Below are 15,686 nucleotides of genomic sequence, written 5' to 3'. Positions count from 1 at the left end.
AATCGAGGGCTGAAATGTCGTGTGGCTTCTTGTAAAGTGGCTTTTGTGATTCACAATTTCTTTGAACAGTTTTTTAGAATTGTTTTAAGAACGTCATAATAAACTGAAAATAGCATTAACTTCACGGGGATTTTTCGTAGAAATCTAATGTGTGTGCCAGAACCTATTGGCACAATGCCCAAACAGCTGAATGAACTTTCAGATAGCTATCTTGCTGTAAAAATGTTGCATGAATTGGTTGATCTCTGCATTTTTGCTGCAATAGCTGGCTTGTGGACATGCAGCAATCTTCAGTTTTACAAAACAAATTCACAAAGCAAATACATTTTAACTCTGTCTTGTGTGGTAATGCTTGGTCAAGAAGCAAAATTTAAGGAAAATGACGTGATTTTTAACGTTTAATTGAATGGATTTAATTTTATTATACAAAACATTCACTGTATGATTAGCTTTATAACCTTATAATACAATATTCGTATAATGATACTGAATAAGAGGCCTAGCGTTTACATTTGGAACAAGCAACATGTTTGTTTCTATCAACAATGCTATATGTATAACATCCCTTGATCATGTACATCTTCATTTGTCCCATTCACACTCTGGATGTTTCTGCTTTTCCTTAAAAGCTAAGACTTAAGAGTTAATGTTAGAGAACGATGTAACGTACTATACGACAGGACGGAATTGATGGTGAGGTGTGGTGGCTTGACATCTTGGCTGTACAAAATATATTTACACATCCATTTAATTTGTGCCCAACCATGGCTGTGGCTGCTTGTAAACGGCCTGTGTCTTGTGCTTTGTCCCCACATGCTTTTGAAAAAGGTGCTGAGCCGGTCCACCTTTGTTTGTGGAATGGCCGAGGGCCCAGTCTCAAGTTGGGCTGCATTCCCCACAACCCAGATGCTTATGAGACTTGAAGGAATCGATGCAGTGTTTATCATTTCACGTCTAAATATTGGGGCATATCACTTTAAATAAGATTGTGTTTTTTTTACGATAACGCCTCGACTTACGAACACGATCCCTTTCTGAAACCCGTTCGTAAGTCGAATGTTTCGTTTGTCGGAACAGAATGTACTGTATTTAAATGCCCATACCGTCAGTGTTATGAAATGTGTTTCGGTTCAACATAAAAGGGAAGCATTGTTAAGCTCATAAATAATAAATATTATACATGTGCATGTAACGCTGTAAAAATACTGTGTAGTAAATAACATGTAAAATAAAGTAACAAATAGAAGAGAAAATCCGTTTTATCTTCACTTACCTTGAGTCATGATGCTGACTTGCTTGTCAGAAGGGGTGCAATGAGTCGCCACAATTGCACACACTCACACAAAGGGGTATGCACTTAGGCACACAAATCGGCAAAAAAAAGATAAGAGACACACCAATGAGAACGATCCCCAGTGTAGCCTTAACAGGCTGATGGGGCAAGTGCTGTTAGCGAGCAGCGCCTATGAAAGCCGGCACCGCATACGAGGGGGTGAGTGGCCAGTACCATGCCCAGCTGTCTCCCTTGTGTCGATGTTTACACACCAAAGCAGATACTCGTATGATGCAGAGTCGACCCAGGGGAGGCCCAGGACCCATTCAAATAATCGTTCCTGCTGTTGGCCGTGAGCGGGAATCGAACTTGGGTTGTCGCTTTCATAGTGCATCGTGCAAACCGCTACACTACTGCTCCCCACACACTCACTTTCACATACATGTGCGTGCGCACGCACGCAAATACTCCCAGCACGGAGCGGACTCGTTACATCTCGCGGAGGATCGCTCCGCTAAACAAAATAGTTACGCAGTTCAGTTTGCAAGTGCGAGTTCGCGTTTTGAGTCCATGTTAAAAAAAAATAACATCTCATGGAAGCTGGTTCGTAAGTTGTGGGTGTTCGTAAATTGGGTGTTCATAAGTCGAGGACTGCCTGTACTTAAAATCCAAGTGAGAGCTCCTCAACATGACCATTTTCAAGGAAGACCTGGATTACAAAACAACAGCATACACTACAGAAACAAAATAAGTATAGGAATACAAAAATATATATACTCGAAGTACTACATATGGGAATATATCATATGCTGTATTGTGTAAATTAATAATTTACTTCCCCAAGTTAATCCATTTCTTGATGGGAAAAAAAGAGTACGGTCATCCCTTGATTTGTGGATCGCATACGTTTTTGACAAATGGTCCAAAAAGCTAAATTCTGTATATCGAACCAAATTCCATTGACTTCTGTGATATAACTGGCAATGTGTTCCTATGGAAAAACATTCAGCCCCAAGACATATTAAAATCACACCTAAGAATGCAGTACACCGTTTTTAAGCAGAATTTATGGAATATTTATAAACGTTAAGATGAAATATACTCCTTTTTCTTCTTGGTTCTTTCGGTAAAGTCACGTAGAAGGGAAATAATAAAATAATAAAAATAAAACATAATAAAATACAATTCTCACGACGTTTCGGCCGCAAGAACAGGTCTGTCTTTCCGACAGACCTGTTCTTCACCTGAGGACGGCTGCTTGCGTTGTGGCCGAAACGTCGTGAGAATTGTATTTAATTGTTTTGTTTTTATTATTTTATTATTTCCCTTCTACGTGACTTCACCGAAAGAACCAAGGTGATGAATCCCTGCAGTCACGAAAGCTTTAAATCGAAAAATGAAATATACTTCTCAAACAAAGAGAGTCAAATGGGCCTCTGTGGCCGTCTATAATGCTCTTCCTTCCGATATTAGCAAGGCCCTGGAGCTGTGCATGTAAATCTAAATGAAACACTCGTATCCTTAGAACTGCTTTTTGTGTTTAGATCAGCACGGTCGGTACGTTGCCAACTGTCCTAATCTGAGATTAGTGCGAAAGAAGTTCAACATACATACTCAAATTAAGTCGTGAAATAAAAATACTGTACAGTATTCTTTGGGTCTTTCGGTAAAGTCACGTAGATAGGTTCAAAGAAAATAACAAAACTACGACGTTTCGATCGCAACACCGATGACGACCGCTTGTGTTGCGATCGAAACATCGTCATTTTTTGTTAATTTGTTCTTTTCTTTGAACCTATCTACGTGACTTTACCGAATGACCCAAATAATATGAATTCCTGCAGTCACGAAAGCTTTAAGTCAAGATGTACTGTACAGTGCTTACCCAGGTCTATTTTTTGCACTTCTGTTGCACTTAATGGCCTCTTTTCAGACATCTTGGCTTACGCTTAGTGAAGTAAGAACGTTTTAAAAAGTTCAAATTCTGCACAGTATAGTACCAAGCGTGATCAACACAAAGGGTGGCACGAAGAGCACGGGGAAACCAGCACAGTATTAAAAGCCCACACAAACGAACGAGAGCAATATCAAATGCACGCTTGGACAAATGCGTTTTTCCATGCTCCCCCCCCCCCCCCCCAATTTTTTTTATTGAGATTCAGAATTCCGTAAATGTGAATTTTACATAACGTATGTCAAATTTGTACCCTAACTTAAAAGTTACATTACAGCAAAATGTTGTCAATCGAGTTGCCGTATGACGAGGGGTTTTTGTAACTCGCTTGACCTTTAGGAGTAATCCCTCACGAATGGTGGAAGGTCGTCCTCTCCATGCATTGACTCGTCATGTCACAAGTGCTTCATGAGTGGCTTACGTTTAAAACGCATGTAACACGCGTGTTACGCGCTTACAGAAGAGGAACCCTGAACAGACTTCTCCTCGAACACTTGGCCCAGCAGTTTCTGTTATTTCTGCTATTAGAACAGTCTGGGGCTGCTTGATCTGTTGCAGCACTCAGCCAGCGTCACCCTTTTCAACTGCTGTTCGAACCCAGCATTACACACCTCCGGCGCGCGCCACCCATCTCTCCACATCGTCGTCCTCTTGTTGTACGTCAATCGGCATCGCGACAATGCCTCCCTCGCCGAACACGATTTCGTGATGAGGTGGAGCGATAGAGGAAAGAGCTCCCCACCTCCCGCACCACGCCTCACAAAGGGGGCACTACGGTGGCGAGGAGATGTTAACTATCTCGCCTGGTATACAGGAGGTTGTGGGTTCGACCCCGACCTGACATCTCAGTGACCCTGCCTAATATGTAAATGAGGGTGTGTGTCCTTGGCCCCTTCCCACTCAATGCCTCCTTTGCCTCTCTCTCCTTCCACTCCCAACCCCTTGCCTCTCGCAATGCACTGCAGCCTTATGACCAACCCCAGGAGAGGCAACGTTCAAATGAGACGGCAATCTACATGTGGTGGGGACCTGGTGGGGCATGATGCTTTAAACATATTTTGACGCCAGGTGTAATATCAGTGGAAGTTAGGCAATGATGATTTACAATCATTATCCTTTGTAATGTTTTAACATATGCATTTAAAACTAGCATGGTCAGGTGGTCAAGTGAGGCACATGATATCAAATGCAGAATATTTATGCTGGAGGAATCCGATGACTGTGAAGCTGTTTTTAACAAATGTCCAGTAGGGCGGGTAAGAAATTTACAACAACAAACAATACAAAAAACGAGAGGAATGTAAAATAGAGAAAATAGCAAGTCACGAAAAAGAAATAAAAATGAAAGTTTACAAGTACAAATTGCATACGAACATACTATTATTAGTACAATACTCACCTTATATCTGTTTACATTTTCTAGATCTTCATTCTATTTTTACTATGATAAGTTAAAAAAAAATCTGCCCAACTGAATTTATGTTGCCGGGATTTTATTATGAAGATTGATTTATGTTTGCGTAATAATTTCGATTTTCCACAGCTGTTTTTACTCTAGCTAATTGCTTCATGCATTTTGTCTTTGTGGTGACCCAGGGTCGCTCTAGCAAATGAGATGATCCTGGTCTCGTGAATTTTCACTTTGGTTGAACAAATACATTTTACTTGAGCAGCTTTTTCTACCTGACCCTGTTTACATGACTGATGTGTGAGCCCTCCACGTAATCTACATGGATTGGCACGAATATGCCCAAATGGGCTGCCGTGGAGACAGGCCATGCCAGTTTCAGGTATGGAAGGAAAATGGAGAAACTGGAGGAAACGCAAACTGAACAGGGAACATAAACTTCACACACATGCATCCGAGTTGGGGAATCAAACCCAGGACCTTACTTTGGCACCAGGGTTGCTACTGAGCCACCCTGTCTTTGCCTCTGCTTTTATTTTCTGAAATGTCCTAATATAATCACAAAGGGCTTGATGCACGTGTTGGTGAATGTTGCTTGGTGTGAAACATCTCTGAAATCCTTTCAGCCTTCATACCGAAGAAAATGGGAAGAGGTCAATGGTTCGTGTATCTTATCGGATAAACAAAACACATCATGACTGCAATGTCTATTCGTCATCTCTATCGTTGACATTTTGCAATTCTCTGCCGTGAAGCAGTTTATGCCTTATTTCTTAACATTGCATGTTTGTACTCGGGTTATTAAAATAGCTTTTTTCTGTATTACCACTAACCAAATAAAAAAAGGTTACCGGTTTATTGCACATTCTGGGAATTGGTGCTCTTGGCTGGTGCATCCAATGGCCTTGGAATTTATTTATTTATTTGTTCTGTGCCTGCCAATTTATTTCCACCCACAACGCCCAGCATATTTTTGTAATTTATGCACTTAGTCTTTTTGACGAGTTCTTTATATGGTGTTTAGCCCCTTTTACTGATGAACATGTGTATGTATTGTACAGCATTTTGCGATGCAGTTGTACGAATGATCTAGAGCAGCAGTCCCCAACCTTTTTGGCACCAGGGACCGCTTTCGTAGAAGACAATTTTTTCACGGACGGGGGTCTTTCCCCCTTTTCAAAGAAGCTCTCCAGCGACGTTTGTTTTTTACTCATTGTGGCTAGGGGTTAGCAGCTTGTGGGCTTACCAAAAACTGTGACCGAGACAAGTGCGCAGTGCGGGAAAGAGGCGCGGACGGAAGTGGTCAATAAAATAATGGGCGGGTCACGCGCGGACTCGCCGCTCACCTCCTGCTGCTGTGCGGGTCAGGTTCCTAACAGGCCACGGACCGGTAACGGTCAATGGCGCAGGGGCTTGGGGACCCCTGATCTAGAGGGTCAGCCCATCCTACAGATGGGGTTATCTTTCCCATTGGCACAGTCCTCTGCACTCAGCTATTCTCTGCTACTTTAGAACTCCTTTTTGTGTTTAGTTTGTTGTCCTGGTCATGTACGGTGTGAAATAAGTTCAACATTCATACTAGTTTCTGCACCATTGTCTATTTTGTAGTCAGCTCTCAACACTCACCAGACACCTGACACCTCACCTGACACTTACCAAAAACTCACCACTCACCTGACACTACCACTCACCAATTATCCACCTGAACCTCAATAGACACTACTCTGCTGATACTCGTTACACTACTTTCCTGAAATTAAGCATACATCACCCACCACAGTTGGTGTTCACGACCAGCAGTGAAACATGATTGAGATATGCACATTAGCACGATATTATTCTGGGTTTTTAATTTTGTAGTCCACATAAATACATGTTTTTTGTTTCACGCCCATAACTCTGCAAGGAAAGGTTATGGAGACATTCCCCCCCCCCCCCGCCATATCTATAGACAATAGGTTTTCGATCTATACCAATATTTTTTTACGACGCTGCTTTAAAAACGTGGATTTGTATGAGGTTTGTTTGAAGTGGCACACAGAAATTTGAAGAAATAAAATATATTTTGTATCCTTACATTCATAAAATCCACTGGAAGTGGTTACCAGTTCCTACCTTTAGTAACCAGTAATATAATCAATATTGCAAAATGGTTACTGGTTTACCAGTTGTTAAATAACTCTTGAAATCAAATATACTGGCTAAACATTGTAAGAAGTACACTATACACTGATTCATAATTTAATTGTCAACATGTTTAACTGACCTAGTATTTTCATTATGTAGAACATATTGATAAGTATGTTTAAGAATTGTTTACATGATGTTTACTTACAATGCATCCAACCACAAGAAACAACCGTTGCTCTGAAGGAATGTGTCGGCTGTTTTTGCCATTTTGATAACATTAGGGCCACTTGGATTTTAAGTGGTCATTCCATGGAAAGAATGGCCCTCTATCCTGTTTATACACTACTTGCTTTAGTCAACATTTTCCTTCTGTATGAGGATCATTAAGTAAAAAACGTTATTTTAATTATTGTTTATAACCCAGATGTTTGTCTCATAACTGTGATTCTTAAATATGTTGCTGTACTCTTTGGGTCTTCTGGCAAAGTCACGTGACTGGACCGAAAGACCCAAAGAGAGTGAATTCCTGCAGTCACGAAAGCTTTAAATCAAGATTCATGTTGTTATATTTAATGTTTCGTGAGAAACACTTAGTCTGTGCTCTCCAGTTCCTTGGGTGTAAAGTGGGCTAAATTTTGCCCAATCCTAGCCAGTTGGCTCAGAACATAATAGGCATCATTAGAATGAGGAATTTCCTTCACTCGTTTTGAGGCTGATAACAGAGCTAAGAGCGACGACCGCATTGCACATTTGAGGCGGGAGAGACCAACTAAGATTTGTTTGTGTCACTATGCAGATACATGAAGGTATGTGTGCAAGGTGCTGTTGGTAAATGCTTTGTGTCTGTTCACAGTGTGCCGCTCAAACAAGAGCCCCTGGGTTTGCCTGACCTGCTCGAGTGTTCACTGCGGAAGGTACGTTGTGGCATAAACACATTCCTGCAGAGGGAGCTGGTAGGAACGTTGGGTTGCTCGGTCAATGGCCAGGGTCAACGGCGGCGTGGTGTATTCCGCAAATATGCCCGACCTAAGGGTGGGCACAAGCCGGCGTGAGTAGGTTAAACGTTGAGTTTTATAAGGGCACCACGGGGTGACCAGCCCCACCCTCCCCACCCAGCCCCTCCCTGCACAACGGACACAATAATCCCCTGTGGGCTGGTGTAACCAGGAGGTTCCTACCAGTAATATATGTTTATAACAATAGACTAGATACAGGAAAATAATCTTGATTTACACCTGAGCATATGTTCCTCCTTGCCTGCTGAGTAATGGTGTATCGGTCTTCGCAAAGTGTTTGTTTCTGTTGTTATATATGAACACAATCCAATGCTAGATAAAGCCTAGGCCTCGTTGACATTAAACATATGAACTGCGGATAAGATGAATACTTGTTATTTACAGTGCTTTGCCATCCATTACCGCATAAAGGGACTCCATGTCGGGAAAAAAGCATTTTGTGTGAAAGTTATTGAACTCATTTGGATGCCATGGTTACGAAAGATATCAAGAGTCTATTTAGGATCTGGTTCTTATGTTGACAAATCTTGCCTAGTCTGTTTGCCTCATTGGTAATGGGAGATATAAGCACATTCTTGTGAGAGGAAAAAAATGGACAAAAAGTGAATTTGCATACACCAATCAGACATCGGCAGTAATTAGATGGATCTAACAAAATGTACATCGGCAGTAACCAGATGGATCATTGTATTGTGTTGCCATGAGGGATGGCAGTGATTTGGGAAGATCTTCATCCAGCAGTCACTAGATCATGGCTGGTAATGACAGACAAATTGTCGGGAATTTCGTTACATATTTCTAAGGAGCCTTTTGGCTTTGCAGCTCAATCCTGGGTGATATTGTTAACAGTGCCTGTATATTGAAGAGTAATACAGCAGCCCGTGGGCTCACTGTAGTTGTAAGGAAAATCTGCACAGGGATGTAATGTCAATTATTGAATGAAACTGAATAATACTCAACTGTGTGCTACTGTAGTCTTATGTGAGGTATTTTTACATTTTATGGCACAATGCTGCTCATGTGTTTATTCATGATGTCCATTGCCACCTTTTCACCACATGCATTTTTTCTGCCTCTCCAGCTATTTAGTTTCTACTGGTGGAATGGTGGTTAGTGCATAACTCGCAGTTGAGAGGTTGTACCTTCAAATCCTAGTTGGGAGTAGACTCAACCGGCCATCCATCTGGTTGACAATTGAATACAGTTTTGTGAAAAATAAGCGGTGGTCTTTGAATGTGTAACGTTCATAACTTGGGGCAACCAATCAATATACATGAGAACTATGAAATTGTACGTTTTAAGCAACGAGGCGCTTTCACATTTTTGTGGGAAGAAAATAAAGAATCTTCTCCATTTAATGTTATATTTTATGTGTCTCGCCCCAAGGCTGAATGTTGAATCAGACCAAAATCACTTCTGATTCACTCGAACCAGATACAAATCTGAGCCACTTCCTTGCAGACTACAAAGTGGGGAGTCTCGCATTTCTACCGTATAAAAAAAAAAGTAAGAACGGCCTGTTTTGCCCATTTTTTGCCAAATAGGAGAAAAGGTCTTTTGACCAAAACATTAAGTCATGCTTTTTTTCCTGCATTGTTCATTTGCACTGATATCATCATTATTAACAGGACCAATCATCATTGTTGGGGTTGTGACAGGACTGAGCGGTACTGCTTTTACTGCTCGTTGCAGAAATTCACAGTCAAGCCCAGCAGCAGCTCTGGTTAATACTGCGGGTGTAATTAACAAAAAATATAGACGCTGTCTACTTCACGGTGCATGTCAAACAGCCCTTGACCTTATTCGAAAAAGAGTCGGCCATATATATGCTGGTGTCATGGTCTAAATTTGTCACATTTTTCGAATTACTAATATCACCTAATTGGGTAAAACCACAAAGCAAAATAGCCCGTACTGAGAAACTACTGCAGACTATACACCTGTGAAACATAGCGCCTTGATGGTAGCCTTATGTTATCAGAATGGCGAGAATAGAAAATGTACTCGACTGATTTTATCCAATATTTATCCAGATTTCTGTAACATTGTGCCACCGGTTAATAAAACGTATATGATTTATTAATACATTTAAATGGATTAATTTCAAGAATGAATATTGTTTTGAATAATAATGTCATGAAACTATAAATTTAATCCAAAAGCAGTTTTCCAAAATAATAATCACAATAACATGAAATTTCACATCAAGCTAATACTTGTAATGAAACGGGCTGGAGAAAATATTGAATGTTTATCCATAAATATTTGATGCCTTTTTGAGTTATTTTTGGATGCAACTGACCAGCTTGTGGAAAAATATATATGCTGAACTAAGATAAGTGGGACCATGCCTAACATAACAAAGATAAAAAAAAAACTGAAACCAATCTCGACATCATTTCCAGCAGTGGAAGCAAGTGTAAACGTATAAACAGAATTGCTGTTGATGATTTTGCATATCAAGAGATAAAGTTCTTGCATGCATTGACTAAAATAAACGAATCATCTTCAAAACTCCATATTGCAGCATATTTTAATACTGCTTGAAATTAAACCAGGCCTTTATGTACAGTATAACGTTTTATATTATAATACATGTGTCTAATAGGCCAACATATTGGGCAACAGTTCTTCAAAAGCAGTAAGGTCGATGATTTCATCTAGTCAATGAAGAGCAAATATTTGAGATGTAGTTCTGAGTGATTTAGCCATTCAATTTTTTTGTCTGAGAGTTGGTGAATTGCAGACACACATCGCCTTCACAGTGCGAAGTTATATGGGCCCTGGTTTGGTGTTTGTAGCCACAGACACACACAGGGCAGCCTTTATTTTCCACTTGTGCATTTGGTATCTGCATCTTCCATGGTTTGTGCAAAACCAGTTAACCACTGCACATGGCAAGAAGTGTGGTAGTGGGCTTGCTAACTCCGTTTTTGTTCGGCACGTTGCTTGAATCCCACAAATTGTTTGATGCACTTTCGATATGTTTCCAAAACAGCTTTCTGAATCTCTGTTATGGATGCAGGATGTTGTTCAAGATCATCGTTGATTGGTAGGATTGCAGCATCGTGGTGAATATCTGGTAGTGTGATATTTGACAGGATATGAAACCAAGGCAGTGGCATAGATTTTAAAGTTCTTGTGATATTATTCCGCATCCGTATGTTCAATTGGGTGTTAATGAGTCGATAATGGCGGTTTTCTGACCACTCTGGGGCGCAATTTTCTGCAGCTTGAGTACGCTTGGGCAGTGGCTGATCTTCGAAGCACTGAGGCCCCAGCTCGTACCAGAAATATATATTCTTGGTTCTTTCGGTTAAAGTCATGTAGATAGAAAACAAAAATCGAAATTAAAAGCAAAAACCCACGACGTTTCGACTGCAACACAAGCGGTCTTGAGTTATGAGTTCCATCCATGGTTAACATGAGTTCCATCCATAGTTAACATCCATTTTAAGTGATGAGATAGAGGCCCTCAGCTCTTCACCAACCTGCACTGAATGAAGTATGGTCAAACAACCCTCATTATTGACAAGAAGTGCATAGGGCTTCGTCCAACAGAGGATTTACAAAGGGTTCTCAATTATTTATTATGTTTTTCATATTGTAATTGTGTGTCCTACATTGTGTATGAATAGTATATTTTATTTAGGTAGTTGTGTTTGCATTAACTGTTATTATAACAAACATTATCTACAAACCTTTAGCTACTGCTGGATGAAGGGCTTCCCATGCCGAATCGGCCCTGGGGGTTATTTTGCCTAGACTGCACGATGCTGGTCAGTGCAAACTCGTGAAGGAGAGCCCAGGATTGGTTCTGACATCGCTCGCCATTTGATGTTAGCCGTGGCGGGCAATTGCACTCCTTTCACCGGTCCTTCGAAAAGTGCGCTACCCACTGCATCACCGCACCCCCGACATTCCCTGTAGGCACATCGAAATATACTTTTAGGGACACATTCAAATGTGAATTCATCTCGGGCCTGTTTGACCTTCCATACAGCAACCTACTTTAACCTTCCCTGTAGCTCTGATTTATGGAGAATCATTGGACCTATCGTTGCTGCATACAGATAAGTAAGGATTCCAGTGTGTATAGCTCCTCATGACATTTTCTCTGGTAATTTATTCTGTGATATAAAATTGCATGATTCATATAATGGATACATAACATGAACTCTATTTAAAATACATATGTGATGAGAATGTGAATCTCTTATTCGTTATTTTTATTATTGTGCATCTATGCCCACAGCTAACACCGGATTAAGTCCATAACATTAAGATTTGAAATGCATGCACAAGCACCACCTAGTGTTCATGAATTTTATCCAGGAATGGTTTTTGTTGCCCTCCACTGATGTCTTTTTTTTATTTGTGCATTTTGCATATCTTAAGCGTTTCACATTTCTGTTATTGAACACATTTTTCGAGAGGCTGGTCAAATGTTGCACGAATTGTTTGCATGTGTTGAACCATCGCCAATTAACATTTTTTTATGTGTATTCAGCACATGTAGAAATGTTATATAAAGCATGTGTATTTTTGAAGATAACATTAATGTTTAAAATGTGTAACGGTTTTAAACCACTCATTTAATGATATTGATGTGAAGTAGATGAAAAATGTAGTTTATTTGGTTACTGTTAATTGATCTAATTATATATTTCTGTATGTTATCCATGAAGTGTGTTTGCTCAGTATTTGATACATATCTCTTGATTAACTCCACAACTACAAGGCTTCCTGGAAAATGTCATTGTATCCTGGAAATGAGATTGGAATCAAAATGAGAATTTAGAACAATGAAAACAATTTCGATTTAAAGCTTTCATCACTGCAGGGATTAATATTCTTGGTTCTTTCGGTAGTGACATACTGGTGTGAAAAAACCGCCACTTTTTCCAAAAAATGTCTTGCTGTAGTTTTCACACCTGATGATGATTGCTTGTGTTGCAATCGAAACGTCGTGATAATTTGATCGTTTTATTTTTATTATTTTATTATTTTTATTCTACGTGGCTTTACCGAAAAAAACAAGAAAATGTAAACAATGTTGTTTAACTATACATATACAACCATTTTTTTAAATGTATCATTTAAGTCCTAGGTCCTGAAAGGCATGAATAACTACCAATCAAAGCATACTAGCCATGGAGACAGCCAGAACCAGGGTGGAAACAGGCTGAGCCAGAGATCGATCGTCTCCACGGCAGCCTGTTTTGGGAGCATGGTTACCAGTTTTTACCTCGAGCCAGTTGGGATGTCATGAAGTGAGTGTGGAATCCATGCATGCACACTGACGGTACAAAAAACATGTTTTTCTACTTCCATTTGCCTAAGCTAAACCATGTATACTGCACTAAACTTCATCATAAATATTTTCTTAGTGAGATCACTTCAAAATCACCACCCCCTCGCTGCAGAGGGTACTAAAAATGGGGTATGGACAGGGTAGGAACGTCAGAGCCCACGATGCTTAATTGCTGTTGAGTATGGGGAGCAACAAGCTCTGTGCGGTGCTCTTCCATGGTCATTCCAGGCCCAACAGAACCCGAGTAGATGTGGAAATGAGGCAAAAGGCCCCAGAGCATCAGCATGGTCGGCTCTCTTTTGCCCCATGTTGCTCTTTGGGGCTGGGGGGGGGGTCCCTCTTTTGAGAACGTCACAAATGTTTGGGCGGTGGCGGCGCATGCCTGTACTCTATCACTGTGGAGGCTTGGTTTGGTGGATGGCAGAAAAGGAGAAGGCAGTACAGCAAGTGGATTAATGGCCATCTGTTTTCATCTGTGCGGGGATCGTGTTGTGTCCTCGCGCATGTGGCTTTTTTCCCGGGTGCTTTGGTTTCCTCCCACTTGTAACCAATTGACTGAAAACATTGTCAAATAAAAACCGAATGCAGGAGTCTCCAGAAAAAGAGTCCTACGACTCATTGTGGCTTTTATGGATAAATAAATAAATTATTTTTTATGCCTGTGAGCCTCACCATGGGAGTTACAATATTGTAGGTCTTGTTGATCAAGTTATGATTTGTGTTTGTAAAATAATCACTTGAAATTGTTTATTTTGGCTTCATTTTGGTTTACCCATTAAAACTAGTTTTAGACCTACGTTGATTATTTTTGCTTGTCAGTGACGTGGTAATTTAGCCTACATCTTAAAGGATTAGACAGATGGAGATACCATCAGCAACCATGGGTGATAATGCTTTTGTGTGATTTGCATGTAAATGCAGCTGTTTGGTCCTGTACAAATGTGCATTGGGCCTTTTTGTGAAATCATCACTCACTGTTGGTTTGTCTGGTAACTGTACACTGTTGACTCATGTCGGTTCCCACCCCAGGTATGTCAACGGACATGCCAAGCGGCACTATGAGGAGGCGCACGCAGGCAGCCGGGACGCTCGCAAAGGAGACAAGGAGACGGAGCCGCATGCTGTCTGCATGGACTGCAACAGTTACAGCGCTTTTTGGTAGCGGATCCACAGAGCACGCACCGTCTGCACGGGTCATTCGGCACTTGCTGCATATGGGACACTCGGTGCTCGCTGAACACGAGGTGCTTGACCAACACTCTAATTGGGGAATTACGGCACAATGCATACAGGACACTCGGCACACGTTGTATATGCCTCAGCAGACATTGCATACAGGGCATTTGGTGATGACTGAATATGGGCTACTCCACACACATACACACACATCTACTCTGTGCACACTCCATAGACAGTGCTCTGAAAGCTTTGAATTTGACACATGTTTGTGTACAGGGCACTACCTGAAATGCTTGAAAAGTATTTTACGTAGACTGCATACGTAAGGTGTGAAGTGTTTGGGATTTAAACACACACTGTTCAAAATGCATTCCAGAAGAGCATACTGGTGTATTCCCATGAGTATATGTGGTTTACCTTGCTGGCGTGCACACACGTTGGATACACAGGTCAGATTATACGTCGAACTTTTGTAGCTTGGACATGCCCTACATATAGGTCACTTGGCATATCTAATACATACTATGCAATGATAACCTTCCATATACTCTTTGGTTCTTTCGGTAAAGTCACGTAGGTTGAAAATAAAACAAATCGCGACGTTTCTGGCGCAACACAAGCGTCCGTCATCAGGTGGGAAAGCATGGTCTGCTGATCCTATCCTTCACCAACCCACACTGACCAGTGTGGTGAAGTATGGATGCCTTCATCCAGAATCGGATCGACCAAGGGCTGTAACTCCTTGTATTATTATATTACTCATTGGTAGTATCATCACTGTTGCATCGGTACCAGCTGTGGTTGCTTTGAGTCTTCATAGAGAAGCAAAAGGTCGGGTAAGAGGGCAGAGCCACTCTTTTGAGCTGGGAGACAGGATTAGCCAGCATCTGACCTCAACTTCCGTTTGGCTTTAAAATGTATTTTTAATCACCCAGTTATTGCTTGTGTCAACTACACCATTTTCAATGCTCACTCTTGCTCCCAGGTCTTCCTGTGCCGTTTAAGTCCTTCCACTTAGCCTAAGCTGCCTTATCTTGGTGCTGTTCCCTAAAAAACACAGTTTGGGTTGATAAGCATATAAACTGTAAAACCAAACATTCACAGCCTTGCATGTCTGACAAACACACTGTGTCCATATATCACATTTGCAATATAACGACTACTTGAGCAACAATGCCTCACGTTTTTGCAGCCACCTCACTAACTTGCAGTTGGGTGGGGGGGGTCACACTTTTTCTACAGAAATAGCCAACCTAGCTTCCAAGTTGTTGGATTACAGGTATACGCCAGGGTATAAACTGCATTTCCCAGAATTTAAGGCAATGTAAAGCTGATTTAAAGCTTTCGTGACTGCAGGGATTCATATTCTTGGTTCTTTCGGTAAAGTCTTTACCGAAAGAACCAAGAATATC

At 41.0% G+C, this 15,686-nt stretch overlaps 1 protein-coding gene across 2 annotated transcripts in view; it reads left to right on the top strand.

The window, feature by feature from the left end:
• Positions 1-15,686, top strand: part of USP3 (ubiquitin specific peptidase 3) — a 58,227-nt gene that overhangs the window by 7,515 nt on the left and 35,026 nt on the right. For both annotated transcript variants that reach the window (XM_078620849.1, XM_078620841.1), the window contains exons 2-3: positions 7,619-7,679; positions 14,125-14,253. In XM_078620849.1, coding sequence (XP_078476975.1) covers positions 7,619-7,679; positions 14,125-14,253 — 190 coding nt within the window. The remainder of the gene's footprint in view (positions 1-7,618; positions 7,680-14,124; positions 14,254-15,686) is intronic.

This window comes from Lampetra planeri, chromosome 3 (assembly GCF_965212315.1).
Source record: "Lampetra planeri chromosome 3, kcLamPlan1.2.h2, whole genome shotgun sequence".
Lineage (NCBI taxonomy): Eukaryota > Metazoa > Chordata > Hyperoartia > Petromyzontiformes > Petromyzontidae > Lampetra > Lampetra planeri.
This window is presented reverse-complemented; position numbering and strand designations above follow the sequence as displayed.